This window comes from Populus alba, chromosome 14 (genome assembly GCF_005239225.2).
Source record: "Populus alba chromosome 14, ASM523922v2, whole genome shotgun sequence".
NCBI lineage: Eukaryota > Viridiplantae > Streptophyta > Magnoliopsida > Malpighiales > Salicaceae > Populus > Populus alba.
The window spans coordinates 11,551,044-11,578,652 of record NC_133297.1 but is presented as its reverse complement, the minus strand read 5'-3'; the positions used below and the strand labels follow the sequence as shown (position 1 = coordinate 11,578,652).

Genomic DNA, 27,609 nt, shown 5'->3' with positions numbered 1-27,609 from the left:
GACACAAAGCTCAGAAGCTTGGGCATCGAGCATCTATTTTAAGCATAAAATCTAGAGATTATTTTCATTACAACTCGTATACCAGATACCTAACTGGGTAGTGTAAAAGATGGGGATTAATTCACTAGAAAGCTTAAGGCTCAGTGATCATCACATTCTCCTAAATTAATATCCTAACATCTACATTTATACAGCTAAAAGTATGCTTCAAAACACATAGCAATCAATTGATATGTTTCCAAACATCAACCTTGTTCTTTGTAAGGAGTCCAGATCAATTTGCTAACATCAACCTCAAGACCACCCCTTCCAGCTGCTTTTAGATGGCGATCCAGGACCTTCGGATCTGCACATATCACATGCTGCCCTTTCCTGTACTGAATTAATTCTAGGCTCTGAAGGGTAGTCAAAATATCCTCTGCCTTTATTGCTGTCATGTCACTAAGCTCCTGTAGAGAGTAGAGAAATCAGTGGATATAGAATTGACATGGCAACAGCTACATGACCCAAATTGCTGGGAAACTATGTAAAACAAAGAAGAAACTATTGGGTAAGACAGTCAATATAGAATTAACATGGCACCAGCTACGTGAGACCCAAATATTGGTGGGAAGATATGTAAGACAAAGAAACTATTGGAGATGATTTACCATGACTTAGAATCAGGATTACATTTGAGGAATATTTCCTTTCCCGTTCCAATAAAACTTGCACCTCAAATATATCAAGTGCATTTTATGGTGCCTTTGCCAAAGCACAAAGGCCTTGCCCTAATATATAATCAAACTCAATCAGATATAACTTGGTTTCAAGGGCTGTCCGTGAACCAAATGCTGATACACGGACAGAAAATTTTCACTTGAATTCAACCAAATTAGCAATATCTCAGGGCATATTTGGGATTGTAATAATAGTTGCTTTTCAGAGTGCTTTTCACTTAGAAAAATAAATCAAAATGTTGTTTTTTCATCAAAACAATCTGAACACACTAAAAAAATATTAATTTCAAGCAAAGAAAAAAAATTAAAAAATTTTAAATTTTTTCAAAAAGCACTTTTGAAATGCAAAAATAAATAGGCTCTAAAGGTTGTCCAACACCCTGGTTAGTGTGGTTGAATGTGGCCGCTTTTGGGAAAATGCCGAGTGGAAGCAACCAACTGCTGAAATTCTAGAATTTTATTTTATATTTTTTTTGTTCAAGGTGTGATACTAGCAACCAATCCTTACAATGCACCACCTTTTTTCACCATACTCATGCCTCAACCGTGCACGCACGCTTGTGCAATAACTGAGAAAGTCCAAGTCCAAGTCTATAGTACTATTGTCGAATATTGAACTCAACTATGAAAGGTAAGAATTGTCCCACAGCTATGGAAATAAACAAAATAGACAGTAACAAGCATGAATTTCTCAACACAACTCAAATACATAGATGATGGAAGCAGTTGGACGGCATAAAGAAAATTGTCTTGATCTCTCGAGAAATTGCTTACCTTAATAGAAATATTTCCCTTGTGCCTTTTCAAGATATCTAAAAGAACTCGGGTCCAATATCCTCTATAGCTCAACAACCCCAGGTCTGAAAGGGGTCTTTCAGGTGTGCCAACTTTACCTTCTTTCTTGGAAAGTTCATATGCTGTACCATAAAAACACATCAATTAACTACATAAACAAATAACATTTAAAATAAATGGAACTGTTGCATCCGTGGATGATAAAATGCAAACAAGGAACTTAGAATTTGGAGTTAGCAACCGAGGTGGATGTTTGCTGGATTATTCCATTATAGCTATTATGATCCAATTCAACCACTATTGGGTTGTCACAATACAAACAGTCAGTAGTATAGGTGATAGCTAATCTCCTAAGAAAGCTGTTTTTCACATTACAGTGCCTTCCAAAGCAATTGTCCTACATCGATGATTCTTGATAAAAATAAATCTGACTGAAGTTGGTTTACAGGATTTAAGTAATATATATTGATTTCTGTATGCAATGCTAATTTCTGCCTATTCCAATTTACTATTCTCTAGTCTCCAATAATTTAGATAACAATTTCTTACAGCATGCTACATCTTATCTCCCAAGAATAATAATCCCTTCACTCCACCCCAAACCCAATACACAAGGACAAAGAATGAAAATAGACACACAGTCAAAGTACTATTTCTATGGTAACACATGATATTGGAAGGCAGAGAGCTTACAGAAGGCAATTAAAAACTTCCCATAGCCTTTCCTTTGATAAGGAGGAAGAGTGAGGATGCATGCCAAATTATACGATTCCTCAGAATGCTTTTCCTGCATGATCATAAAATACAGTAAGCTACCTTACTAATTAAATTTCAGAAAATATCAGAACCAAGATTTCCAGGAATTCTATCTTTGAAAAATTACTTCACTGAATGATCAAATGTGATGAATAACAAGTGGATTTGTGAAAACGAATGATCATATGAATATCTTGTCCTTAAAGCAAAAGAAGCCGACACAGAAAAGAAAACTGATGGTCCACTAAGATAAGTATTACTGATTTGTTCTGTCACTTTTGGTGTGCCTTAAAAGCTTGTGCAAAAGCATTTAGAAGTAATTTTTTGGCGCTGCGTGCATTATAGCATAAGCAATTGAAGGCAGAAGCATTACCTTGGAAAAATATCCAACCATGTGGCATCCTCGGTCATCACATTCACACAAAATGTAAAATAGAAACAGGTCAACATCATAATAAAGGGTCTTGTGATCAAGAAACAACTTCGCCAAATAACAAAGATTCTGCCCATAAACCTTGTTCTTTTTGCCATCAATCTGAAAAAAAAAACAGTAGGAGAAAGGCCAAATCAACTACAGACTTCAGATCTGCAAAACAATAAAAGTGTGTGATAGCAAAGATAGTGCAAAAAACAGGAGTGGGGGGGAAGGGGAATAGAATAAAAAACTGGTTACTACATTTTAATAACCAAAGTCGTTAACAGAATGCTTGAAGGTCAATCGGCCTTTTCTGTAACTTGCAAAAATTAAGATCAACTGGGTTGAGAACATCATTAATGTCCCGTGACCAGTGTAGGTTATTGAAAAAATTGAAAAACACCTAACCAGGAAAATATAGAAGAAAGAAACCAATTAAGAAAAATACTAGCAGTCCAGTCATGTGCTCTTACATTTGAGAAGGTACCAGCACTCAGAACAAGATATTTAAAAATCAGATGAGAGAATAACTTGATCAACCTACAATCAGCAGCATTATGACATACCTCAAACATTGACAATGTGCCACTTCGATAAATTTCATCACCAGGAGGGTGCTTGAGATCACACTTCTTCTACATAAACCAAATTAAAAAATTAAAAGAGATGAATAAAAGTCTCAGAACATCTTCCATAAGGATGCTGATTGGAGAAAGAGAATGACCACCAAGTATTTCAAATGACGAGTCAAACCATTTTAAATAAAAATACTATATTTCACATACTAATTCAAAATTTCAACATAAGCATAACTAGGCCATTCACACGAGAAAGACATAGTGAAGCTTTTTGTGAACTGATAACTAGACATAACAAATTGAATATAAAACAGCAACACCACGAAAACTTGGCTAAATGAAAACCAATTTTGTTTGCCATCATGTCGTAGAGATCAGATGCAATAGGCTGATTAAAGGAATAGTAGGGGAAGAATCAGGAAAATAACATCTACGAGCAAACTATCAAAGAAAGCACAGTACTAGCAATATGAAACTATATTTGCAGCAGATATACCAAATTTCAGTACAATAAATCAACGCAGGTAAATGAATTTGAGGCACAGCTCACCATATGCCTTTGAAGCTGTTCTTTACGCTTCATGAAGTTGAGGCAAAATTCACAAAAGTAAAGCTTCAAACAATCATTGTATTCCGGTGGGAAAGGCGAGAAGTACCATGTCTCAATCTCATATCTTCCGAGCTCAATGGTGGCTATATTTTTTACTTTTGTGAATTCCTCATGCTCACGTAAGCTGGCAGCATCAAGCTCCTCATGGCCCTATAAATTTGAGAATGATATCTTCAGATTATAGAATGCAAAGTTTCAATGTTGTTTGATGGACCTATATTCTTTTTTTACTACAGAAGTTAATAAGAACTATGATACCATTTAACAGCCAGCAGTTTGCTCTGTGGCTTACTCCATCAATTAAATCATGACATTTCACACAGAAAAAGCTACCATGGCCACTAGTTGAAGTGTGTGACACTCAGACATGTATTTATGTTAGACATCATAAAACATATAGATGAGGCCATATTTTAAAAGGTAAATTCAGGTAGCATCATATATGCTTAAGCTTCTTTCAAGAGTAACGCATCTCATTTTTTGTCTTGTAAATAAATTAAAGGCATGCTTCTGATAGTAAGTAACATTAAAAATAATACAAAAAACCATAAGACAAACAGTTCAGAAAGATTTAAACTGGTAAGATACCTCCACATGCGTCTCATCAATCTTCCGTTTCTGGTGGCGTGTCATTTTCAAGCTTGTTACCTAAAATCAATTGAAAAAATTTCTCCAATCATTTCAACAGATAAGGAAGAAAGAAAATACTGCAAGGAAGGTTCTCCAGCAAAAGGGTCCAAGAGATGGACAACTTTTAAAGTCAATGGAAAAGAGAACATCAGCTATTAATAAAACTGTATAACAACAAAAGAATTACCTTATCCTCCACTTTTTCATCCACAACCGTCTCTACTGAATCAAGATCTAGTTGTTCAAGCTTCACCCATTCATCGAGCCTCCTATTGACTGACAATTTTTTATTTTTTTTAAAAGGAGACTAGAATAAATACAACTTCCAAATTCACTACAATATCCAGTTAATAATCATTTAGAAAATGATAAAGAAGCCATTCCAAATAACTAATCTCCATGACAATATTTGCAAAGATGGAATGCTGATCACATCTATTTACTAGTTGAACAGAGAAGAAAATGAAAATGTATCTTGCTACTACAGGAAATTGCGTGCAAGTATAACAAGGCATAATTCTTCATAGCAGTATAATAAGGCATTTTCTTTCGTACCAGGATAAATTGCATGCGACTAATCATTTTCTTTCGTACCAGGATTTTCTCCAAAACATATTCTTCATAGCAGTATAATAAGGCATCACAAGTTGATAAACCAAATTAATTGACATTCTAAATTTCATTTGCATAAATCACAATCATTATTAACAAGCAGGATAAGCAATCAAAGGCCAGAAATGACTCCCACATCAATTAAACAAATACGTACATGCCTAAGTTCAAAACCCTAACCCTAACCGCTGAAAATCCGCGATTAAAACTGACACTTACACTCTGTATAATGCACGTAGTACTCGTAATCAATGGACCCAACGGACTGCATCTTACGGCGCTCGATGACCTTAACTGGATGGTACTTGCTGTCTCTCCAACGGCACAAAACGCGAGTACCTACCTCGAGCGGTAACATGCTCGCTTTCCTCTTCTTAATGGCATCGGATTCGACAGGAAGCGTCATTTCGGTGGCGCGTGGAGGCATTTCGTTTTCATCGCCCTCGTACGTAGCGTAGGCGTCGGTTGCGGGAGGCAGAGTTCTGGAGCCGTTCTCGGGATTTTTTGGGGTGTCGATCGAACCCATTGCCGGTTTGTGATGAGATTTCGAGTGGGCTCGTGAACACTTTACAAATATTAAAAAGTTCGAGAGACCTTATGTTGCCACCTGGGCCCATGGTTGTCTCCCTCTCTCTATTTTTTCAGATTACAAATATGCCCCTGAAACTTTTTTCTCTTTTTGCCCTTTTCAGTTCAACACCGTAGATTGAGTGAATCCACTGTGGATTCACACAGTGTTTATCGTTGTTGCCATCTAATTCTCGCCTTTCTTTTTCGCGCGAACGGTTGTTGTTTCCAGGCTTTCTTATCGGTCTATAGGGCTTTCTAGCATATTTTGGTCAGCTTCGTCTGATGCATGTTCAGGTTGAGGCTAGCCAAGGACAGAGCGCCGAGGTGCGATTGTCTGAGGTTGATGCATCTGTTTCGTTTGATTTTTTTTCTGGCGGGGCTGGGATGGGATGGCTTGATGACGTCTGCCCTCTTGATGCGTGGTGGACCTTCTCTTCGTGAGTGAGTGGGGTGTGTAATCCATTGTTTTAAAACTATTCAACAATGTCCTAGGATTTTCCTTGTTCACTGGGGGTGTGGTGGTTGGTCTGTATGGACTAGATGTTGGGTTGCTTGAGGATGACTTGCCTGGTTTTTTTATGTTCTCTCCGGCTCCTTTACCAATTTCATCTGATGTTTCCGAGGTAAGTATCTCATTAGATTCTGGTTACGTTTGGTTTCTAATTCATGTTGGAATTGCTTTTTTCTAAGCTTTTCATGTCATATCTTTGCTTAGCCTGTTTGGGATGCTAGTGTTTAGCTAAAATTGAGTGATGTTCATATCTTATTATTTTTATCTCTACCTTGGAAATGGGTCGGCATTTTTTTTAATTGAGAGGGTATGTAGGCTTTTTCTCATGGATTTTGCTCTTATTTGACATTTTTAAGGCTTCGATTCAGACCTCTCTATTTCCTTGATGTGTTTTTGGACTGCAATTTTCTATACTTTGCCTGCAATTGCTTTTGTTGTATGCATACTATGAATTTATACAAACGGGTTTGTGGTCGGGTTTTGCCGAGTTAATTGGATCAACCTAACAGGTTATATCAGGTTTTTTCTTTCTTTGTTTTTTCTTCAACCCGACCTGGTTCCAGCTCTAGGTCGGTCAGGTCCCGGGTCAACCCGTTGAGCCGGGCCAGGTTTCAAAACTATGGTCTTTTTCCTTATTTTATATACTTTTGATTCTTATATGTTATTATTGTTTATTATAGATGAGTTCATGTTTTGAATTTGTGAATTTATGGAGATTTTTTAATAATAAGAATAAATGGTTGATGAGAAGAAGGGGTGTTTTTTTTATGAGAATATGTTCTTTTTAATGAGAATATTTGTGTTTTGATATGAAAACATTTACAGGTTTTGATGGGGAAAAAGGGAGTGTTTTCACCATAGTTTTTAAACTTGGTTCGGTAGCCAGTCTTGTCTAAGACCCGGGTTTCGGGTTTTGACCGGGTTGCTCAGGTCAATCTCTATTTTAAAAAAAAAATCAAAAAGACATTGTTTTAGTAAGGAAAAAAAAAAAACAAAAGTCAACGAGTTTCAATCGATTTTTTGATCTAGTTTTGTCGGGTTAACCAGGTCACTTGGTCAACCCGTCAGGTTACACCGGATCATGATTTTTTCATTTTTTCTTCAACTCAATCTTGTTTCAATCTCGGGTCAACTAGGTTTCAGGTCGACCTATCAAGTCGGGTCAAGTTTTAAAACTATAGGTTTTACTTTTTTGTTTGGAGTGTATATAAGATTGGACATCAACTATATTTAAAAAAAAAAAAACTCCAAGTGGCAAGCCTATAAATAATAAGTTTTTTTTTAACTAGAGATTTTTTTGTTGATATTTTTTTTACACCATTTAACATATAAAATTCAAGATGTTTTCTGTAAATTAAGAAACAATCAGGACAGTGTAAAACAGAATAACTCAAGATAATTTTTCCAGATAAAATTGTTAAAAAACAAAAAAATTGATTAACCCACGTTAATTGCCCCGAATCAACCCCAAGTTTTAAAACTACAATTCTTACAGCCAATTTACCTTGAAATATTTTTAATGGAAATGCTGAAAACATCTTAAACATTTTTTTCCCCTCGCAAAATGGCATCTCTTCCATGTCCAAGGTAAACTTAAATTTCACTTCGCAAGCATATCAGGCAGCATAACAAGAAATACAAGGGAAAAGAAGGAAAAGGATGAAAAGGGCATTTCCTTAATTAAATAATACACTGCTGGATTTAACAAGACCTGGCACCAATCAGATGCCATGTTACCAATGGAACGAATCTTCCAGCTAAAGAACCGCACTAAACCTGACTGTAACGCGCTAAAAATAAAAACAGATAGTGAGGTCATAATGGGAAGATAACTTGGACGCTCCATCAAACTACTAGAGTGAAATTTCTTGTGAGAAATGACGCTGAGAATATTTACATTGACTTGACGGCGCAAACTCTGCAGGCAACTCCTCATTCCTAGGACAAAGAGACAAGAAGCGTTGCTTCCCAGCCAAGAGGGACACAGGCATCAACATAATGAAATCTGAGCCGCTTGGGATTACATCTAACGGAATACAGCCTCCCCTACTGTACAGTTACTCTCTTGATGAATATACAAAGATGATGCCAAAACATCCCCCACTTTGTCCAGAACATTACACATCCAGACAAGCTGATACACGGTCTAGAACCCAATCTCAGCATCATTCTGCCAGTCTCCCCTTCATAAATCAGGTAAATTTGGTCGCTCCGGGAAGAAAGTACTTGTCCACAATAGACAGCTGTTGATTTCCAGTGGGCAAATCACATATCCAGAAATTGCTTTCATCTAACCATTATGTTCCAAGGGCTCACCAGAACATGCATTCTGATTGTTCTGCTTCTCCTTTGGAAGGCAATCAACAGGAATATAAAAATATCCTTTAGGTAACTTCTGGTTCTTCATCGATGCTTCATCCGAAGTCATTACCAGCTCTTTCTCAAAAGTCTCGTAATGCTGTTAGTTGACATGGCAATAAAAATCTGTCAGAATTTTTATCCCTAACACAGGAATTCTAGCAAAACAAAAACAGTTGTTCATGCAGAACGATTGCATACCTTTGATTTTGAGCTCCATTCTCCTTCATCCAAAAGATTATGTGATGCGGAGGAAGGTCTTTGAGGTATTTGCTTCCCAGCAAAAGGCATCCTCTCTGAAGGTTTTGGAGGAAAAAGGTTTTGAGATGTGGAGCTGTCATCGGTCTTTTGGTCAGTGTCCATGGTCAAAGCAACCTTAACTCGGTGCTTGACAGAAATGGTGCTGTCTACTGTAACATCATCTGTGTTCCCAATGAGGGATGTTGTAGCTGATTCCGAACTGACATCTGTAGGGAAAGGGGGGCTCCGAACAAGTACTGAACGAGCAACTTGGTCTCGCTTGCAAGCAAGTATGCTGTGTGAGCAGAAAACCAACTCCCGCTGCAAAAAAAAAAAAACAAAATCCATGTAAAAGGTACTGCAACAAAATAGATCTTCAGAGAATGGTCCACTTAAAATGAAGTTGTAAGTTCAAAAACAGCAAAGAACTTAAACTAAATGAAAGTATCAGGGAGTAGCTCCAAACCAAAGTTGTCAAAATCACGAATTGCCATGATTTTACAAGTCAACATGTATCTAACATGCAAAATTGGAATAAGACCTCGAGAACCAGCAAAATCAAACAGGGCTTGAGTATAATCGATAAACTCAGTCAAAATCATGCAAAATCACAAGTTCACTACTGATTTTACGAGTTTAATGGAATTATAAATACTCCCCCAATTAATAGTACACTTGACACAAGTTTTCATATGATAATATCTGTGATTATGGGTCATTGAGCATGCTGCTAAAGTATTATTGATTAAAGTTTTGAGGAAGCTAGTTTTATTGAATGTAAAGCTTAGGAATTTCAAATGTCCCCCACCTGATTTTAATTTTTTTACAGTCATTCTCTGCAAAAATGAGTGGCTTCTCACCCATTGATCATTACTTTCTTTACCTTTCCTTTTCGTGGTAGACAAGAATTTTTCATTTGTATTAGGAATGATTTTAATGAATGTCTTAAACATAGTGAGGAAGATGAAGGCAATAATGTTAGTTTTAATTTACACGACACACCAGCATGTTGATTGTTTTAGGTTTGTTGATTGTTAGTTAATGAAATTATATGGACATAATTGTATTGATGGGTTTTTTAAGTTAGCTATGTATGAATTTTTATTTGAACTATATTTTTTTCAAGGTGATTGAACTTTTGTATTGTTTATTTCACTTTTGCCTTAATTGAGTTATGTTGTTATTTACTACTTGGCTGAAATTATCTATATAATTAGTTAAAAAAATTTACTTACGATTTTATGATTTTACAATCTAATTTTACTATCCGAGTTTACATTGCATTTTCCGTGTCGTGTCAAATAGCGTTTTTGACAACCTTGCTCCAAACAATAAAAACAATAGAGTTTAGCAAATTTTACTTGGTCCAACGTGTAAATATCAAGAATGGGGAAAAATCCACCCGAAGGAAGAAATACTGCCCTCAACAAGGACACGGGAGCAAGTTCAAGTGAAAAACTTAGAAAATAAAAAAGTGAAGTAAGCACATGGAATTAAAAGGAACATTTTTCTTGACTGACTTGGCTGCATAATACTGCATAAAAAAGTTAAAGAGCACTTTTCTGGTTCCGAGAAAGTTACCTTTATTTTTTCACGTCTAACAATTCTCTCACAAAGAAGACGTAATCTCTCCAATTGACCCTACAGGAGAATTTAGAAAGTTAATTAGATCACTGTAATTCTCCTACCCAAAAAATATGATTAAATCTTGACCATCATACAGTTGCAAACATAAGAAACAAAGAAGCATTAGCAATGAACTTCCAGTAAACACAAGATAATTCCATCAATGCACAAGACATCAGGAGAAATTGCTCAATGTTACACCAGATTGCAAAGAAGCAAAGGCAGGCCAATATTTAAATCAACCTCATGAACCAGTTGCAACAGATTTACAATACCAAGAAAAATAATTAAGCTACCAGAGCTTTCATAGAAAATAAGACCTTGACCACAAAAATAAATTTATCATAATAATGTCATGACCAGAGTAAAATGTTATAATAACACGTTAGAGTTGCCATATGCCTTGGGATTACTTCAGAAGAAAAGTTATGATTTTAGCTTACATTAGGACACCTGTTCAGTATATGCCTGGAGGATAGACATGTACACAATGTCTGAGGCACTCGAAGTTCAAAGAAAAAAACATTTTCCTATTAAATTTTTCAATTCAAAATAGTAGATGGATTCCAATGAAGTAGATCAGCATAGTAAACATGTAATCACTGTAACATACAAAAGTCATTAATATAAACAGTTGAACCAATCTCAGAACAAGAAACAATAGACCCTAGTAAGCATTATTATCCAGAAAATAACATGATTAATCCGAGAGCATTCTTACCCTGACTTGCCTCATGCTCTTTATCTCTTCTTCTCCATGTTTTTGAGTTTCAGCCTACATAAATCAAATGCTGCAAAATTATAAAATGACAAGAAGTTAAAAGACATTTTATGTACAGAAAACAAGAACAGACCTTTGCCTTCTGCTCCAAGCTATGTTTTTCACAGTAAGCCTTGTGCTGCATCTTGCCATTAAGAGTCTTAACATTCATGTAAAAACCTGCACTCCTAGCACAGGTGGGATGAAATGTGGCCTGACAGTGACCAGCACTACACTGCACATTTTATATTGCAGTTGATTAAACCATCAATATTCATTACATATGAATTGATGCTATAGAAAAACAAAAGTTCTGAAACAATCAAAGCTGGAACTCACTTTTACGCAGACACCATGTCTATGGCAGCAGACACAACAAATGTTAATCTCCTTGGCAATCTTTTCCTGGAATTTCAATGCAGATAGAGTAAGTGTGAAATAAGAAAAATTACAATGGTCATAAACATGCAAGGTAAGAAATAACAGGTTAAATTCTGCATATTATATTCCAACCAAAGAGATCTTCACATATACTTGCGTTCAAAAACCTTACGAGTCAATGGACAATTTTTTTGACAATATGGGCACCTAAAATATGCACATACCATTCCTTCAACAGGATTTACTTGTCCCCTTCTGAATGTTGGTTCAAAGACCCACTACAAGAAAAAATAGGAAATAATTATAATATGTGCTTCAAAGAAGATGAGAAAGACAATCCTGAATCAAGCCATTGAAGGGGAAAAGCAAAAAATCAACCTCTGCACAAAAGGCATGAACCCATCTACCATCAGTAGATTTCCTGAAAGCACCTTTAATACCACCACATAAACCACATTCAACACCATTTGCCCTGTCCCAAAAATTGACAGGAGCTCCAGAGCATCTAGATGACAATGATTCTTCACATAATTCACAATGCCATGGACCAGTAGATTCCTTCACACAACGATAGCAATCCAAGTGAACTGCAACCTGTTGGCAGAAGAGCTTTTGTCAACAAGAAGAAGCAAGCAGATAGTGCGCTGCTAAGAGGAAATACCAAGGTCCATTCAAGAAAACCTTGCAGCCAGAGCAGACTAAAATAGGGTTCAGTATTGTCTCAAATCGTCTGCATATATCACATGGTCCAGGGTGATCTTTAGAAAAATCTGAAATTGACTGAACAAAATCAGAATACTGCTCTGATGAAATCCTTGGAACAGCCACCCTTGAAAGCATTTCTTTTGGACGTGGCATCAACTGAGAAGAAATGCCAGCCCTCCCATTAGATGTATTATATTTCTGGAACCAGGTAAGAGGTTCAAGGTGAATAATGGCATTAAATAACTGCAAGTTTTCTCTAGAAGGCAAGGAAAAAAAACCAGAAGTGAAAAGGAGAAAAAATACAGAAGGGAAATGGAAAACAAACCACCTCCTGGTGTGCAGATTCATCCAAGGCATCTTTCCTAAATGATGAAGTCCGAGAAGAAGCTGCTGCAGCAGCAGTTGCTGCAGCTAGAACAGCCTGGGCTTCCTTATGCCTTCTTTCTTTCCTGCCCTGCTTCTTTGCTTCTCTAACGTCACAAAGATACCGGTTAACAAGTACTTCATCCCACCTTTGCCCCCTAGATGCATCTATCTCCTGGGGTAGATGCCTAGCAACCTTAGATATTAAATTATCTGCAAGCACAATTCACCAAAAAAAAAGTCATGCAAATGTATATTGATTTAAAGCTACTTTTTTCAATAAAACTAAATTTGGATGGAGTATTAGAATAATGCAAGACTTGGGAGGGGGGGTATGGGGGGGTAAATAAAAGAGAACCAGCATATCCAAAAAAACAAAAGATAAAAGGAAAAAGGAATGGACCAGTAAAGTGCTTCCTTGCAACTGCATTGCCAAGTAACCTATTCTGAAAATAGATAATTTCTCCTTCCACTTCGTCCACCGGAGATAGTTTGAGAATTCCCTGTTTCTTAGCTTTAGCCAGCTGCTCTAGATTTACTTCACTGGAACTACAGATCAAGTCATTGCACTTGGAGTGTTTATTCTGATGATTACAACAGACACTGGCATTGGAAGAGGCCTCCAAACGAGAGATTTCTCCGTCTTTTGAACCTGTCCAGCGTGGTTCACACATAATACAATGTATAAAAAAGAAAAAAGCTTGCAATTATAAGCAATAAAAAGAAGAAAATCCTGGACCACCAGATTTTCATGTCAGTGCAATTTCTACCTTCAAGTTCAGAAATTCCTTTCTGCAAAAGCATTCCACTTTGTATCTGTGACAGCTTCTCATGTATACATGGATGGACATAAGAATTAGAATACGCTTCTGGCTCTCTGTAGCAAATAATAAATAATTTTGCAAAAGATCTCATCAGATACTGTTAAATCAGTGTCCAGTACTGAAAATAGAAGCTTTATGGAGCATCCAAAAAGTATCAAGCAACACAAAATTCTACATTAAAGAGCTTTCAAAAATCTTACATGAGATTAGGGATGACAAAGTTAACATCTGAAAAAACAGAAACTGCCCCATCTGTGTTAATTGAATTACTCTTGTCTGGAATAGCAGCGTGCACTTGTTCGATTTTTACAGAAAGGCTTCCATCTGAGACATTATCTGAACTTTCTTAGCAATAGACATATCAGAGCATATAGAAGGTTAAAGGATTATAAACCTTGAGATGATCATTATTACTTTCAGAAATAAGGGACAGCCTGAAAATACACACATTTACAGCCTTCTATTTTCTTTTCTTTTGCTTTTTTTTGTGGAACATCACCGGACATCACAAGGTTAAGCTATGGCTTTTAATATCATGCAATGATATCAAGTAACATTTAAGATCACACGATACTTGAGTAATGTACTAAAATGAAAATTTCTAGATGTGCCAGCAGGCAAGCAAACTCAATCATAAAATATGAGATGCATATTGTCAGCCATGAACGAGGGAAAGTGGTAGAGGAGAATGAAATTTCCACTTCCTCAATAAGAGATGAATACTTGTCATCCTTCTAGAATAAAAAGAAAGACCAGAGATTTCCAAACCCTCCAGATAAAGGACAGCAAGAATCGTTATTCCATCACTATCATACTCCCTAGAGGGTGAAAAAACAGAAATTTAATCCCCGCATAATTGTACCTTAAAAGAATCTAAAAATAACACCCCACCCCCTCTCCAACCCACCAAAAAAAAGTGTATCACACATTTTCCATTAAATTACACAACCTTCCCCAACCAAACCTTAAAACTATGTGCATACATAAGATTTCCTTCTTGAATTGGTACCCACCCAAAACTCAGTAAGAAATGATAAGGTCTTGCATGATAAATTTCCATGTGAAAGTGGGTCAATAACTAAGATGGTGTTAACTATCACTCCAAAATCACCATCTTTTAACATAATATTTTCGCCTGATCTATATGCTTGATGCTTTTCCTCGAAAGAGGATTTCTTATTTTTTTTGAAGATGTACCATAGCTCTTATGTTCACCAGCTTCAAGTAGGGAAAACACACAATCTTATCATAAAATTTAATTACATCCTAGACTGTCCACACACTCATCTTATCTGTAACATTCAAGCTTAATTATATCCTCCTATTCTTTTTCCAGTTCCTCTCTAAGTTTCTTGTGAAAGGTAGAGGTTTTGGAGGCAATAGTTGCAAATTACTTATACCAATCCCCTCTTCACCAGGGATATTCTTCTATTCTCACTCAAGATGATTTAACATCCCCATGAAATAAATCAACTAACACAGTTGGGGCATGCCCCAGAGAACAACAATCTGCTTATTAAACATCCAACAGCCAAGAGGATGCTTTCCTAATTCATCAGCAGCAGGTTTGCTCTAATGTTAAGACTCTCTACAAATCAACTGATTTCCAGGAAATTATCCAGGAAAAAAAAATTAACTGGCTTCTCAAGTAAAGACAAGTAGAAAACAACTCATGAATAAAATTAGTCCAAACAAGACCAATTACCAAGATATGGCAACCTTATCCAATAGAAAGGGCGTTCATTGGAAACACCACATACAGAAGGATTATTCTGAAAAGCATACCTTCACTTTTAGGCAAATGCAAAATCGAAGAGTCTTGTAACACATCAGGGATCTGCAAAAATAAAACAAAACATATAAATTAAAGAAAAAAGGCAAGCAGAAAGGATATATCTCTATATATACAATCAAAACTACCAAATGGTGAGTAGAACCTAAAAGCAAAACGACAGAACAGAACACATTGGCAGGCACATTGAATCTCGGTACAAATTGCAAATGGTGGTAACTTCCACTACAGTAAGAGACAACCACAAGCTACTTCTTTTCACTCCTACCAAGATTGCATCTTAAAGCTGATAGGTGATTCAGAAAAGAAAAATAACAAATTATATCATAATCAGTCTCTCCCAGTCCAACATAAAATAAACCTCACTGCTACCACTTATCAAAATCAATATGAAACCTTCTGAAAAATGCATCAACTCTATGTCGTATGAACCTCAAATGAGAAACCAGGAAATGTCTAAAAAACAACATAATGGTTCTTGGTAAGGATTCCACTACCCAAACTTCTCTCAAGATGATATAGCACTGAACACTTTGATTGCTGCATGCTTCTTTTTTTATGGAAAAAACAAGTTTTTTCATGCATGTTATGATGCTAAAATAATTCATCATTTAAATTAGCAATTCTTATTCTCTCCTTTTCCATTTGCATATCATGCATGGGTTGGCAAAACTTCCTTTTAGCTGGTCCACTAGTGGTGTCATGACAAAGCATTTATCAGTCCTACGCTGTTCAGAAGTGTGAATATCATCAATAACTAGCAAATAAGGTTATATGCATGCTTCAGGAAATCCAGACAACATATGCACAGGTCACAACTTCCTTTGGCTCACAAATGATAGTTGAACAATTTGGGCTAAGTTAATAAATAGACAAGAATATATGCGGTCTAGGAAAACAAGTGGAACAAATTGCTGAGCAATCAACAGCTAGGACATGAAAATAGACGCATAGACTATCAGCAGTAAAGGAATAGCTTCAGTACCTAAAACCCATGTCTTAAACAGACAAATGACGGACAGAAAACCTAACATTTACAGAAATGAACCGCATAAATAGCAAGTGTCTCTGTCATCAGTTTTCCAATGGTACACAAACATACCCTATTAATAGGAGAAAAAATATAACTAGACACTGATGGAAACTATAATCAGTCAATTCATACATTCAACAATTTCAAGCAATGAAAATATAATTACAAATACTATACATTTAGGCATATGAAATTTGGAAGGAGGGCTAGTGCTGATATGTGATAGCTTATGCATTCTGCCTCCCACACAAGGAAAAAGTTTGAGTTCACAGGTTGCAGCAAGGGCCATATGGAAAGTTAATTCTGTTCCCAATCACTTTGCCTCAGATATTTTTGATGTGTTTCCTAAGGATACTGCAGAGAGACTGGAGAGCTATAGTATTTTATCTTAGAATTTTTATGTTTCAGATTTTCTCTTTCTGCTTTGGGGAAATTCTCATCCACCATCTCTGTAAATCTTCCCTACTTTTTCAAAAAAAAAAATCATTTTCTATATAAAAGTATTCTAGATCAACTTAGAAAAGAACATAAGAAAGTGTGAGATGAAAGGCAAACACACTGCAAAGCTCTTCTCAAGAGTATTAGAATAGTGCAGGACAAAAAAAAGAGTCACTTAGAAAGAACATAAGAAAGTGTGAGATGAAAGGCAAACACACTGCAAAGCTCTTCTCAAGAGTATTAGAATAGTGCAGGTAGACAAGAAGGTTTCAGGAGGATGGAGAACAGGTTTCTTAAGAAAGAAAATAACAGGCAAAATAGAATTTGAAGAAACTAACTTTTCAGAGACATAATAAATTCTATAGTTTATAACTACAAATACAATGTTTATAACACATGACGTTTAAATTAAGATCTATTCTGTCGACTAGGAAAAAAAATTACAAGAAACAAATGCTGCCATAATATTCTTTTTCCTACAAAATCAATTCCGTAATCACAAGGAGAATCTTCATTTAAGCAAAGCAAAAAACACATGAGCAGTCATATCATCTTTTTTTTGTAAATTATCATTAGTACTATATCCACTAACAAAAAATATAGTCAGTATAGTTTGAGAAAGGATGGCATAACATCAAGAACAAGTTACCATAAAAAGAAAAACTGATGGAGAATCAAAACACAAAGAAAATACAGCTCCTTGACATCTTCACCTCATTTGCATACACAACCGCCGGATCAAAGATTTTTGCCATGCTTTTATCATTTGATACAAAGGTAAATTAGGTGAACAGGAGAACAATAGCACTACAGATATGGAATATTTATGAGGAAACATAGGGACCAAAGAATGGAACATATCAAAAGGTTGAACTAGATGATATGCAGAAAATGAAATGGCTTCCAAATATAGGAACACTTGCAACAGGCACCCACAGCTCAGCTTATGGAAATTGTAAACTACAACACTTAGACAAGTTGCAAATACTAATAAAAATCACCCATCCATCTTCTAATGGCAATATAAACAAGCATAAAAAAGAAATTCAAAATTAGCTCCTCATCACAAATAAAATAGCATCTTCATATGGTAACACAAAATTGGCAAACCATTTAACTTCCTCCTAAACAGTTTTTGTGGCAAATAATTACAGTGTGATAGGACTACCTTTTCAGCCACATTAGGGATGGATACTTCCCTAGAATTTTCTGGTTCTTCACTTCCCAGTTGATCAACGGCTTTAATCCCATTCATTATGATACCATTGGCACTCAAAATTTCCTCAGGTGAGCAAATTACACTGTTGTCCCTCAAAATCCTAATGTTACTTTTGGTTCTTCTCCGTGGGGGAACTGACTTAACAGCAACAGCTTCTGTAGTATCACTCTCTGATACAGTTATACCATCAGAATGATCCGCTGTTCCAATCTCAGCCTTTGGAAAAATTGTGGATTTTAGTTGAACTTTCAAATTTTTATGTCGATTAGCCAAGTGAACATGATTTTGAAACCACCTGACTAATTTGGCCTGAAAATCAGGGACCAAATTACCTTCCTGCAGAGAAAAGGTCAAGAAGCAAACAAACAGCAACAGTCAGTGGATAAAAACATCTTTCTAAAAATGAACAGAAATTAAAACACGTGATCAGAAGCATTACAGCCAGTGTTGGAATTAAAGAATCAGGTGAGATGCCAATTTCCGTTGTCAATTCTTCTGCATTGACTTTTCCTTGATCGATTAACTGCACAATTCAAATTTCCCCGGAGGTCAAATAAAAATGCGAGGGAAAAAAACAAAGAGAAACAATATAGCCATGCATGTAGCAATACTTGTAATCATCAAAAGTCAAACCCAAGCAAGTGCATGAGCACATATGTTTTTTCAGTACCTTCTTCAAAATCAGCAAAAGATTTTGGAAGTCAGAAGGGCTAGCATCCCCATAGCCACCTCTCTCAAATATCCCTGTATCAATGAGTTGGTCCACATCCCCAGATTCTGACAAAGGTACGGCATCTGATTTCAAATCATGCAATTCTATTTCCCATGATTCACCATCACCAGGTTTACCAGAATTAGTATCAGAAGTTTCTATGTGGACTGCAAGTTTATCTCCATTTCGGCCACTATTTAACTTGTGTTGTTTGTCCATTGGCAATTCCGATGGATCATGGCTGGCAACAGAGCAGTTGTGGCTGGCAGCCACAAAAGCCTCTCCTAATTGATGGGTATCCTTATCATCAGGGAGTTCACTGTGCTTTGAGCAAAAAGCTCGTAATTCAACCTGTTGATACATACAATAAGGAATTTTAGAGAACATGCCTGGCAAGAAGTCACAGCATTAAGTCGACAACGTCCTTCTAGCACTGGTGGTTATGGTGGAGGCAGCCGTAGTGGTACTAACATTAGCAAAAATAGTGAGCAATTATAACTTCTGCATGATGAAGAAAAAAAGAGGCTTACGTTATCGGAACCATATTTTCCCCAGACCTCCATCCTGTGTCTTGCTTCCCTAGCACAGATAGGATGGAAAGAAGTTCTGCAAGTTCCTGAATAAACCACATGAACAACAGAGGCATTACTATGTGGAGCTGCTCACATTTTTAAACCAAAGGATACAGGAGGTAAGAGTGCTAAGGTAACATTATATGTTAATCAAAGCATTTCAAGAATGGCTAAGGAAACAAGAAAAGATGCACTGCAGCTATCGGTACAAGAATTGACAAATTAGAGACATAAAAATTGAGGGTATAATATTGGCTCGTTAAAGAGAGTAGCAAAATAATCACAAGTGAAAATTGGAGGAAATGACTGCGCAAGTATATTTTAAGTGACCTCAAAAAATCAAGAGCAAGTATATATGCAAGTGCTCTCAAAAATCCCACAGCAAGCAAGCCTCAGCAATCAAAAATGCCAAGCTGGATGCAATTATTAAGCAAATCGTCACAACATTGATTCCCTTCAGCTTTCGACTTCACACCATAATAAAGACTTCTCATCCTTCTCTAAGGAAAAGGCAAACCCATCCTTCCAAGATGAAGACATGACACTGGCAAATGTACCAATGAACAAAAACACAACAACATGAAGTATATTACCAATACAGGTCAATGAACTGCTGCAGTAAACAATTTGCTGTCTCCATTGTGAACCAGGTGCTCATGCAAGACTTGCCTCATTTCTAGTAGCGAAGTACCCATAATCACAGATCCAATTACTCAGATATTAATAATAATGTAGCTCAGACAGAAACACACATCCATTTACATTTACACTCACACATAGAGGGGAGAGATAAGGAGCAGTGCTAAAAGGGCTGTTGGAAACTAACAGAGTGGAAGAACAGAAAGTGGCAGTGCCCTTTCTGATTCACAAAAGAGCCAAATCTAGCTAACGCTTTAACTAATGCCCAGAGGCTAAAAAAAAAAAAAAAAAAAGATTTGAGAATAAAATATCGCAAGGAATAAACAGCAATGAGGCTGTTAAAATGAGTTAAGGAAGATGATACAATGAGATTCCCAGCATATCTTAACAATGCAGTATTGGCCATCATAACCAATAATTTTTTAGGTAAACTCTCAAGCTAAAAACTGCCAAAGCAAGAGTGAGCAGCACCCAAGACTAGCACAATTAGAGCACGACCATATTAGTAGTTATCATCTTGACAGGAAAAAATGAAAACGGTGGAAGGACACTGGACAATTAACTTGAGTAGAAACAGAACAAAGAACAGCCCTAAAATGTTTTTGCTGGATAGAGCCAACACAGAATCTAAATCGGGGCGTAAAATAGCAAAAACACCAGCCAGAAACCATGGCAAGATCCAACCAGGCATTCTTCTGTGAAGGCTCATGAAACACATGGTTCCATGATTTGAACAAAAAATACAAGATTCAGCACTTGAGAGCAAATGCTAACAGACATCCATCCAAGCAGCGAGGGCAAGAAAGTAAAACAGTAAACCAAAATATGCCCAATCACAACTAGTGCTGCTACATACATCATCAAACATCACCTAGTGCTCAATACATCACCAAACACATTACATAGCAATGCCTTGCTACACTCAATCACCATATTCTCTGTTCACAAACTGCAGTTACAGGTCTATCAAATGTATTAGACATTAGACCAAGCCCTCGACCTTGTTTTTGCAAAAGTTTCAAAAAGAACTGTATTAGTTAATACATCCTATACTTAATTAGATTAATTGACTTCACTCACAATTAAACAAAATTCATGCAATCTTCCAGATTGTGCTGGTCATAACATAAATTATAACAATGAAATGGGATATTCACCAAATAGAATTTTTTTATTAATTATTTTATTGACCAAAATGTAACATGTGATCCAGCATACAGCAAAAATGCAACTGCAATCAGTTAGGTGTTTGGCGTACAGGAAAGAAAGGTTTATGAGAGACTATATTCTAAGATTTGAGGCAATACTGAGCTTGTATCAGGTAATGTCAGAGTTCCACAAGTGTGAGAGATATTGTTTATGGCTTTTTTTACAGGATGTCAAATCGCCTGCAATATATCCTCCATGAAGAGCAAACGTTCCCCTTCAAGAAGCGTGAGCTACTTTCCTGGGAATCTTACAGTCCTGAGAATGTAGAGATTTCAGATACCAATCTGCAAATGGTATGTTTTACATCCTTCTACAAAAAACAGTTTCCACCCCAATCCATCTCCAGTCTCCTCCCACCCCCCATGAATATGCAACAACAACAGCCAGGCCTCATCCCAAACTAGTTTGGTTTCGCTATATGGATCATTTTGCACCATTCTGCGTGATCATATATCAAATCCTCCCAGCCCCCCATTAATACAGTTTGAAAACTAAAATATCAGATACGGTTGCCAGAAATAAAAGGTAAGGAAGTTAAACAGTGCATGAAGTTACACATCAACAACCTGATTGCACAATGTCCAAGGTGAAAGATGCAAAAGATTCAGAAATTTACATTAATGACAGCAGATGATTCAATTCAGGAGCAAATCATAACATCCATAAGCTTATCAAACATGAACATTATCAGCTTGAGTTGACAAAATAGCAATAAAATGGCATTTCCTGGTGAGTGCTCAAGAATACAAGGGAGATCAACAGTGTTATCACAGATAAAAGAAGGTGGTTCAATAATCATTATCTATTTTTATAACAGTGGACATAAAATTAACTGCCCAACCATGGTTAAATTTCACAGTTCATTCCAAGAATAACTTCGGCAATAAAATTCCAAAGGAATTCATTCAATGTTCTACAGACATTATCTCGTGTTGATTACTATGATTATGTCCATCCTTATAAGAAATAAATATGGTGCACCATGCTAAGACTTAGTCCAAGGGGAAAAAATTAGGAGAAAATGGGATGCAAATGAATCATAGGCAGCTAGTCATTGAGAAAAAAACAATCAATTATGAAATGAAAAAAAAAAAAGAACAATCTTTCTCATTCTTCAATTCAATAAAAGACAGATACAATTTAGATTGAGCGACAAAAAGCATTCGCACAATATGACTTGTAAGCTGCATTAGACACTGGCTCTACTGCCAAACAGGCTGCAGTTGTGATAGACACCAACACGGGGTACCAGAGAAAAATGATAAATGCATGATGGCACAAAATAAGGAAGCAACAAAACATACCATGACTGCACCGAACACAGGTACCAGACTTCACCTTGCATACATTACAGACTAATTTTCTTCGAGTCTCCTTAATTCCCCCCGCATTCATAACTGGCTCCATCTTCGTTAAGTCCTCTATATAGACCTCAGGCGTCCACTGGGAACAAAACAAGTGCACAAACTCAAGAACAGACCCACCATTTTCTACATTAACAGGTTTCAAAGCTCCACCCTCCTTTGGACAAAGCACACAAGACTGCTTGACTAAATCGTTGTCATCACTCTTCTGCTTGCACCATGAACACAACCAAAACTTGTTTACATCCCCTTGCACACCATAACACTTAAGATGAACGGCAACCTTGCAAGAAGAGCAAACAATCAACCTGTTTGAAACATTACCCGTCTCGCCCTTGCAGCAAAAATCACATAATGACAAGTTTCCTTCACAAGGACGACCAACCAAAACCTTCTCCAACCCTGCATCACTGCCTAAAAGCTTCCGCTTCATGGAAGGCCTTTCAGAAGTCAATATATTCCTATTCCTACAACCTAAAAGCCATTCTACACTGCTAGAAAAATCAGAAACAGAGCAACCATTTGCTTCCTCATGGGTCAAACACTCAGCTCCATCGCTTTGAGTAGCCACGCTGTCGATTTCCATAAACTGCCCATCCTCTTGATTGCCCTCATCTTTCACTATGAGTCTTTTTCCATTTCCATCCACACAATCCATTTCCACATTATCATTTGCATTCTCCACATTGACACTTGTGTCAGTTTGTTCATTAGTGTTGTTTCCTTCAGCCTTCCCATTCAGATTTTCCTCAGTTTTCACATTTGTGGCAGTAGTCTCAGTTCTCTCTATTTTCTCATTTCCAATATAAGGAATATAGAAACACTTGGTATAGCCTAAAGAATTAAATAAAGAAGATAGTTCAAACAAAGCATCAATATCAGGCAATGTCAACCCCCTAAAGTACTCTTCAGTCTCGACCCATATGTTCCCTCCTTTAGACCTGTCACTCACCCGTGATGAAGACTTCTTGTCCACGCCAGAATGAGACCTTTTATGTTTCTTTCTACTGCCATCTGATTGCCTCAACAAACTAGCCAGCCGGCTAGGCAAAGTAGACAAGATTGGAAAACTTGGAACACCAGAACCAGACGCGTTCTCTGCGACATCAAATGGCGAGTGCACGCTTAAGACCTTATTAGCTTGGGAGAAGAAATCGACTTCGAGTGAAGTCGGTTTCTTTACTGTTGGTTGAGGTATTTCAGGTTCGTTTGTGGGGGAATTGGCTGCCTGAACCCTCGAAATTGGACGGCAATGCCTCTCGTCAGCGCCACAACCTCCGTCAGGACCCCTACCCATCATCTTCTTTCGCCGGTGGCATCGGCCTCCGGTCATTCCCGACGATAGCAACAACAACCTTCTCTATCACCCTCACAACCGTCGCATTCCATCATAAAACCAACCCTGATCCTAATTCCAGTCTAGGTCTAATTCAAATCTCTCGGACCAAAAAAACCTAATTTTCTAAGCTGAAACTTAACCCTAACCCTAACCCTAGTTTCGTTCCTTCGCGTGCGTAGAGACTTTTAGAGATAGAGAGGATAAAGAGTTTCGCAGCTATTAGGGTTTCAGTTACTCAGGTTTGTGATGTTGGAGATCCGTTTTGTTGTTTAATTTCCGAGTGGTTTTTTGTTTTTTTCGATTTCGCTTTCGATGAGAGGATGGAGAAAGAGAGATTCGGGTTTTTTGCAGGCGAGAGGACAGCTAGTTTTGGGGTAGATATTTTTATATTGGGTTAGGATACCATGTAGTGACGCGATAAAGAGGTACTCGTGTGGCTGCAGGAATTTTACACGTGACATCTTTCTATATGTCGGTGTTGATAGCCTCGAGTGACAATTTACTTATGCGTGGTTTATAGTTGTTTTCGTCCCTTTTTTTTTTTTTATGTTTCCCTCCATTTACCTCTTGAAATTTGGTAAATTGGATTAAGCTTGATTTGGGATTATGGTTTTAATTGTTTTTAGAGTATTTTTTAAAAATATATTAAAATAATTTTATTATTTTTTAAAATTTTATTTTTGATATTAATATGTTAAAATAATTCATAATAATTTTAAACACAAAAAACAATAAAAAACACTATAAGTAAGTTGAGGTTAGTTCATGCATGATGCATCTGCTTGCTTGCTCTCATAAAAATGGAAATATTAATTATTAATATAAATATCAATTTGACATTCATGGTTCAATGATTACTTTTGAGATTCTATGCTATTATAAATTTATTTTGTTTATTTATATTTTAATTATATTAACTCGCGAATCCTGTTCAAAAAATTGAAATCATGACTCATGAGGGTTAATGTTTCAATTTAAAACTTTATTTAACTAAACTTTAAATAATCTATAAACTGTTTTTCGTTTTCATATAAACTGTTTCATTTATTTTTATAATAAGACAAATTGATTTCTCTCCATGGAATAAACTAGTTTATGATGCCAATACCCAGATGTTTTCTTCATTTATTTTAATAGTTTGTAATATATTTTTATTTTATTAAATTTAATTGTTTATCATATATAAATTTATAGAGTATACGTAATCCAGACGTGCGAATGAATTTTAAATTTATAAATTTAATTTTTATTTTGTCAAATTTAACTGTTTATCATTTTACAATCTTCGTCATGAACAACTGATGAAAAGGAAATTTGTCCTGCGAATAGAATGTTGTTTTAAATTCAACGATTTAAAAAGACCATGGTCGCCCCCAACACGCCCCTGACGAGGTTACCATTGTTCTAGCTCAATGGAATTTGTCACTTCGATGTAATTAATATTCTGGTTTATGTGTTGATTAAGGGGTCTTTTGTAATCAAACCCTAACTAAGGTAATTTGAGGACTAAAGAAATCCCAGTCTCCTAGGTCATTGGAGCCTAGACAGGCAAGAACGGGATGTTAGGGTTCGATGCCCACTTGTCAATTGTAAGTTCATGTCCAAAAATCAGTTGGCTGCTCTCCACTTGGTCCTTGGCTTTTTATTTCCTAGTTGATTTGTGTTTTTGCACATGCAAAACTATAAAAAATTAATATAGCTTCTTTATTGACCTTATGGTTAGCTTGAAGCTAGCTTCATCGTTGATCAAATGATTGCTCGTGATTTTTTATACGAAAATAAAAATTATATTAGCACAGTGAAATTAATAAATTATTAATAATACAAAAAATACCCTTGATCCTAGTTATCAATAGAATCCTTCATATGAAAAATCCTGCCACTAAGCCCTTGTTCCTTCAAGTCTAACAAAATTTATATCATGCTCCCAACTGAAACTCCACCCCAGTTACAATTTCTCAGGCTTCGCATTAATTCATTGACACCCAATATCACAAGATTAAAGCAAGTTTTCGTTTCCCCTGGTTACCTCTCATGGGCGGCCACAATGCAAGCCAAATGCCCGTTGTTTTGTTTCAATTTTTACTTGAAATTATTCTTATCACCCATTCCATTCCATGCCAATTTAATCAAACTTCTATCAAACAACCATTTTCCTGATTTCTTTTCTAATTTTCTCGTAAACCTTAGAGTTTAAAGATTTTGGACTTTTTAGCTCTAGATACCAACCAACCCAGTTAGAATATCCATGTGTTATTTTTATAATCCAACATCAATAAAATCAACTCAAATCAATATTTTGACACAAAATTTTATGAACTTTAATTTCAAGAATTGAGGTTTTTTTTAATGTAAAATCAAAATTCAAGTAGATACTAAAATTAACTGGTTAGATATCTCTCACCACAACCAAAACATCAAATTGAACATGTTACTTGCAAGGATTTAATAGTTTTTCCTTTCCTCTTCAATCCCCCATGCCTTCTCTCGCTAGCTTCCCAAACGGTCTCATGACTATGGTCAGGCGTTATTTAAGGGGAAGAGGAAGGATTTTTTCTTTATAATTACAACAATTCCACTCATTTATGTCACCAACTCACTTGAAAATTTTCGTCCCCAATAATAAAATCTCTCTAAATTTTATTATTTTTTCATTAAAAATGATGTAGTTAGGTGCGAGATTACCTTCACCAATTATATTTTTGTTCACAAATTCATACTTTAATTTATTTATGGTTTTACAGTAATTTACCGAGATTTTTCACTACTCGTCATAAAAAATTTCTTTTGATTCTATTATTTTTGAATTGGGATTTAAACAATTTATTACGGGGTTTACATGGGCCAATCACAAGAAGACTCAATGCGTGTAGGCCTACAAGGTTAGTTCCATTTGCCTGGCATTTGTTTTATAACAAAAATAAAGCAAATAACGATGTGATCTTTTAGCCTAGTTTCTTGCCACAAAAATGTGATCGAAAAAATTGGGCTGTTTTTTTTTTCAATATATATATATATATATCAAAACTACTAGTTTTTAATATATTTTCACGTATAAACATCTAATAAACATCCTCATAATCTCAATGAATTAATTTTTTTATTCAAAACATCTTTAAATCGGTTAAAAAACACAAATCAAACTGAAAGTCTTCTTTTAATCATGATATATTTTTTTAGATAATATAAAACCTAAAAAAACCTTATTAATAATCATCTCATTAAGTGAATATATTGACTCTAAATTTGATTATTTTTATTAATTGAATAAAATTAACCGACTGTTTTCTCTCTCTTCACAAATTTTCCAATGACTATCTTTTTTTTTTATGAAACATGAAGACTATAATGTGAAGAAATTGATATCCTAGGTCAAAATATAAAAGTTTGAAACTAGAAGGACAAAAAATAAAGTGAAAGAATTCTAAAGAAAAAAAATCTTAAAAGGTGCGTGATGAATATTAAGTGAAAAATTCCTTCATTTTTGCTTTAATGTCAAATTGTATATTTGTATTTTTTATTTTTTGAAGCAATAAAATAGATTATTTTTATAAAATCAAGCATTAATTTTTTATTTTTCTTGAGATAATAATAATCTTATATAAAATAAATTATTAAAATTAATTTTTAATTAATACAATATACAATTTAAAATTTAAAATTTAAAAAACATGATAATAATAAAAAAATCACAAAATACTTTAGATTGACACAATATTATAAAAGATGATGAACAAAGAAATCACCACTCTTTTTTTTTTTTTTTGACGTAGCGTAATTGTGATGCAATGTACTTTTATAAAATTTCCAAAAATATCATTGAGCTACGCGAGAATAGA

The 27,609-nt window shown here is 35.7% G+C and overlaps 2 protein-coding genes across 3 annotated transcripts; both read right to left on the bottom strand.

The window, feature by feature from the left end:
* LOC118041731 (histone acetyltransferase of the MYST family 1) lies at positions 1-5,694 on the bottom strand. The gene is made up of 9 exons (XM_035049215.1): positions 5,335-5,694; positions 4,691-4,779; positions 4,462-4,521; positions 3,814-4,023; positions 3,252-3,320; positions 2,644-2,805; positions 2,208-2,301; positions 1,494-1,636; positions 1-449 (listed from the first exon to the last, which is right to left on the bottom strand). The coding sequence occupies exons 1-9, from the start codon at positions 5,639-5,641 to the stop codon at positions 246-248; spliced, it is 1,338 nt and encodes a 445-aa protein (XP_034905106.1). The 5' UTR covers positions 5,642-5,694; the 3' UTR covers positions 1-245.
* Positions 5,695-7,853: 2,159 nt separating this feature from the next.
* Positions 7,854-24,143, bottom strand: LOC118041734 (uncharacterized). 2 transcript variants are annotated; one of them, XM_035049218.2, is made up of 19 exons: positions 22,372-24,143; positions 19,178-19,263; positions 18,606-18,998; positions 18,375-18,458; positions 17,885-18,271; positions 15,239-15,290; positions 13,654-13,777; positions 13,400-13,506; positions 13,033-13,281; positions 12,595-12,842; positions 12,243-12,422; positions 11,940-12,155; positions 11,786-11,839; positions 11,520-11,585; positions 11,275-11,415; positions 11,142-11,195; positions 10,376-10,435; positions 8,756-9,115; positions 7,854-8,654 (listed from the first exon to the last, which is right to left on the bottom strand). In XM_035049218.2, the coding sequence occupies exons 1-19, from the start codon at positions 23,762-23,764 to the stop codon at positions 8,487-8,489; spliced, it is 4,422 nt and encodes a 1,473-aa protein (XP_034905109.1). In that variant the 5' UTR covers positions 23,765-24,143; the 3' UTR covers positions 7,854-8,486. The 2 variants fall into 2 exon arrangements, with proteins under 2 accessions (XP_034905109.1, XP_034905108.1); XM_035049217.2 differs by having other exon boundaries at positions 12,243-12,464; positions 22,372-24,142.
* Between the last annotated feature and the right edge of the window lie 3,466 nt (positions 24,144-27,609).

What these genes read in the sequence shown, in the direction of transcription:
- LOC118041731 (XM_035049215.1), bottom strand. Translation starts at nt 5,641, where the DNA reads ATGGGTTCGATCGACACCCCAAAAAATCCCGAGAACGGCTCCAGAACT. An exon ending in GCACATTGTCAATGTTTGAG is followed by an intron (nt 2,806 to 3,251) that starts GTATGTCATAAT and finishes TTTTTTTTTCAG; the next exon opens with ATTGATGGCAAAAAGAACAA. An exon ending in TGGTTGGATATTTTTCCAAG is followed by an intron (nt 2,302 to 2,643) that starts GTAATGCTTCTG and finishes ATGATCATGCAG; the next exon opens with GAAAAGCATTCTGAGGAATC.
- LOC118041734 (XM_035049217.2), bottom strand. Translation starts at nt 23,764, where the DNA reads ATGACCGGAGGCCGATGCCACCGGCGAAAGAAGATGATGGGTAGGGGT. An exon ending in AGGAATTTCTGAACTTGAAG is followed by an intron (nt 13,282 to 13,399) that starts GTAGAAATTGCA and finishes CACGCTGGACAG; the next exon opens with GTTCAAAAGACGGAGAAATC. An exon ending in TTAGACGTGAAAAAATAAAG is followed by an intron (nt 9,116 to 10,375) that starts GTAACTTTCTCG and finishes TTTTTTTTGCAG; the next exon opens with CGGGAGTTGGTTTTCTGCTC.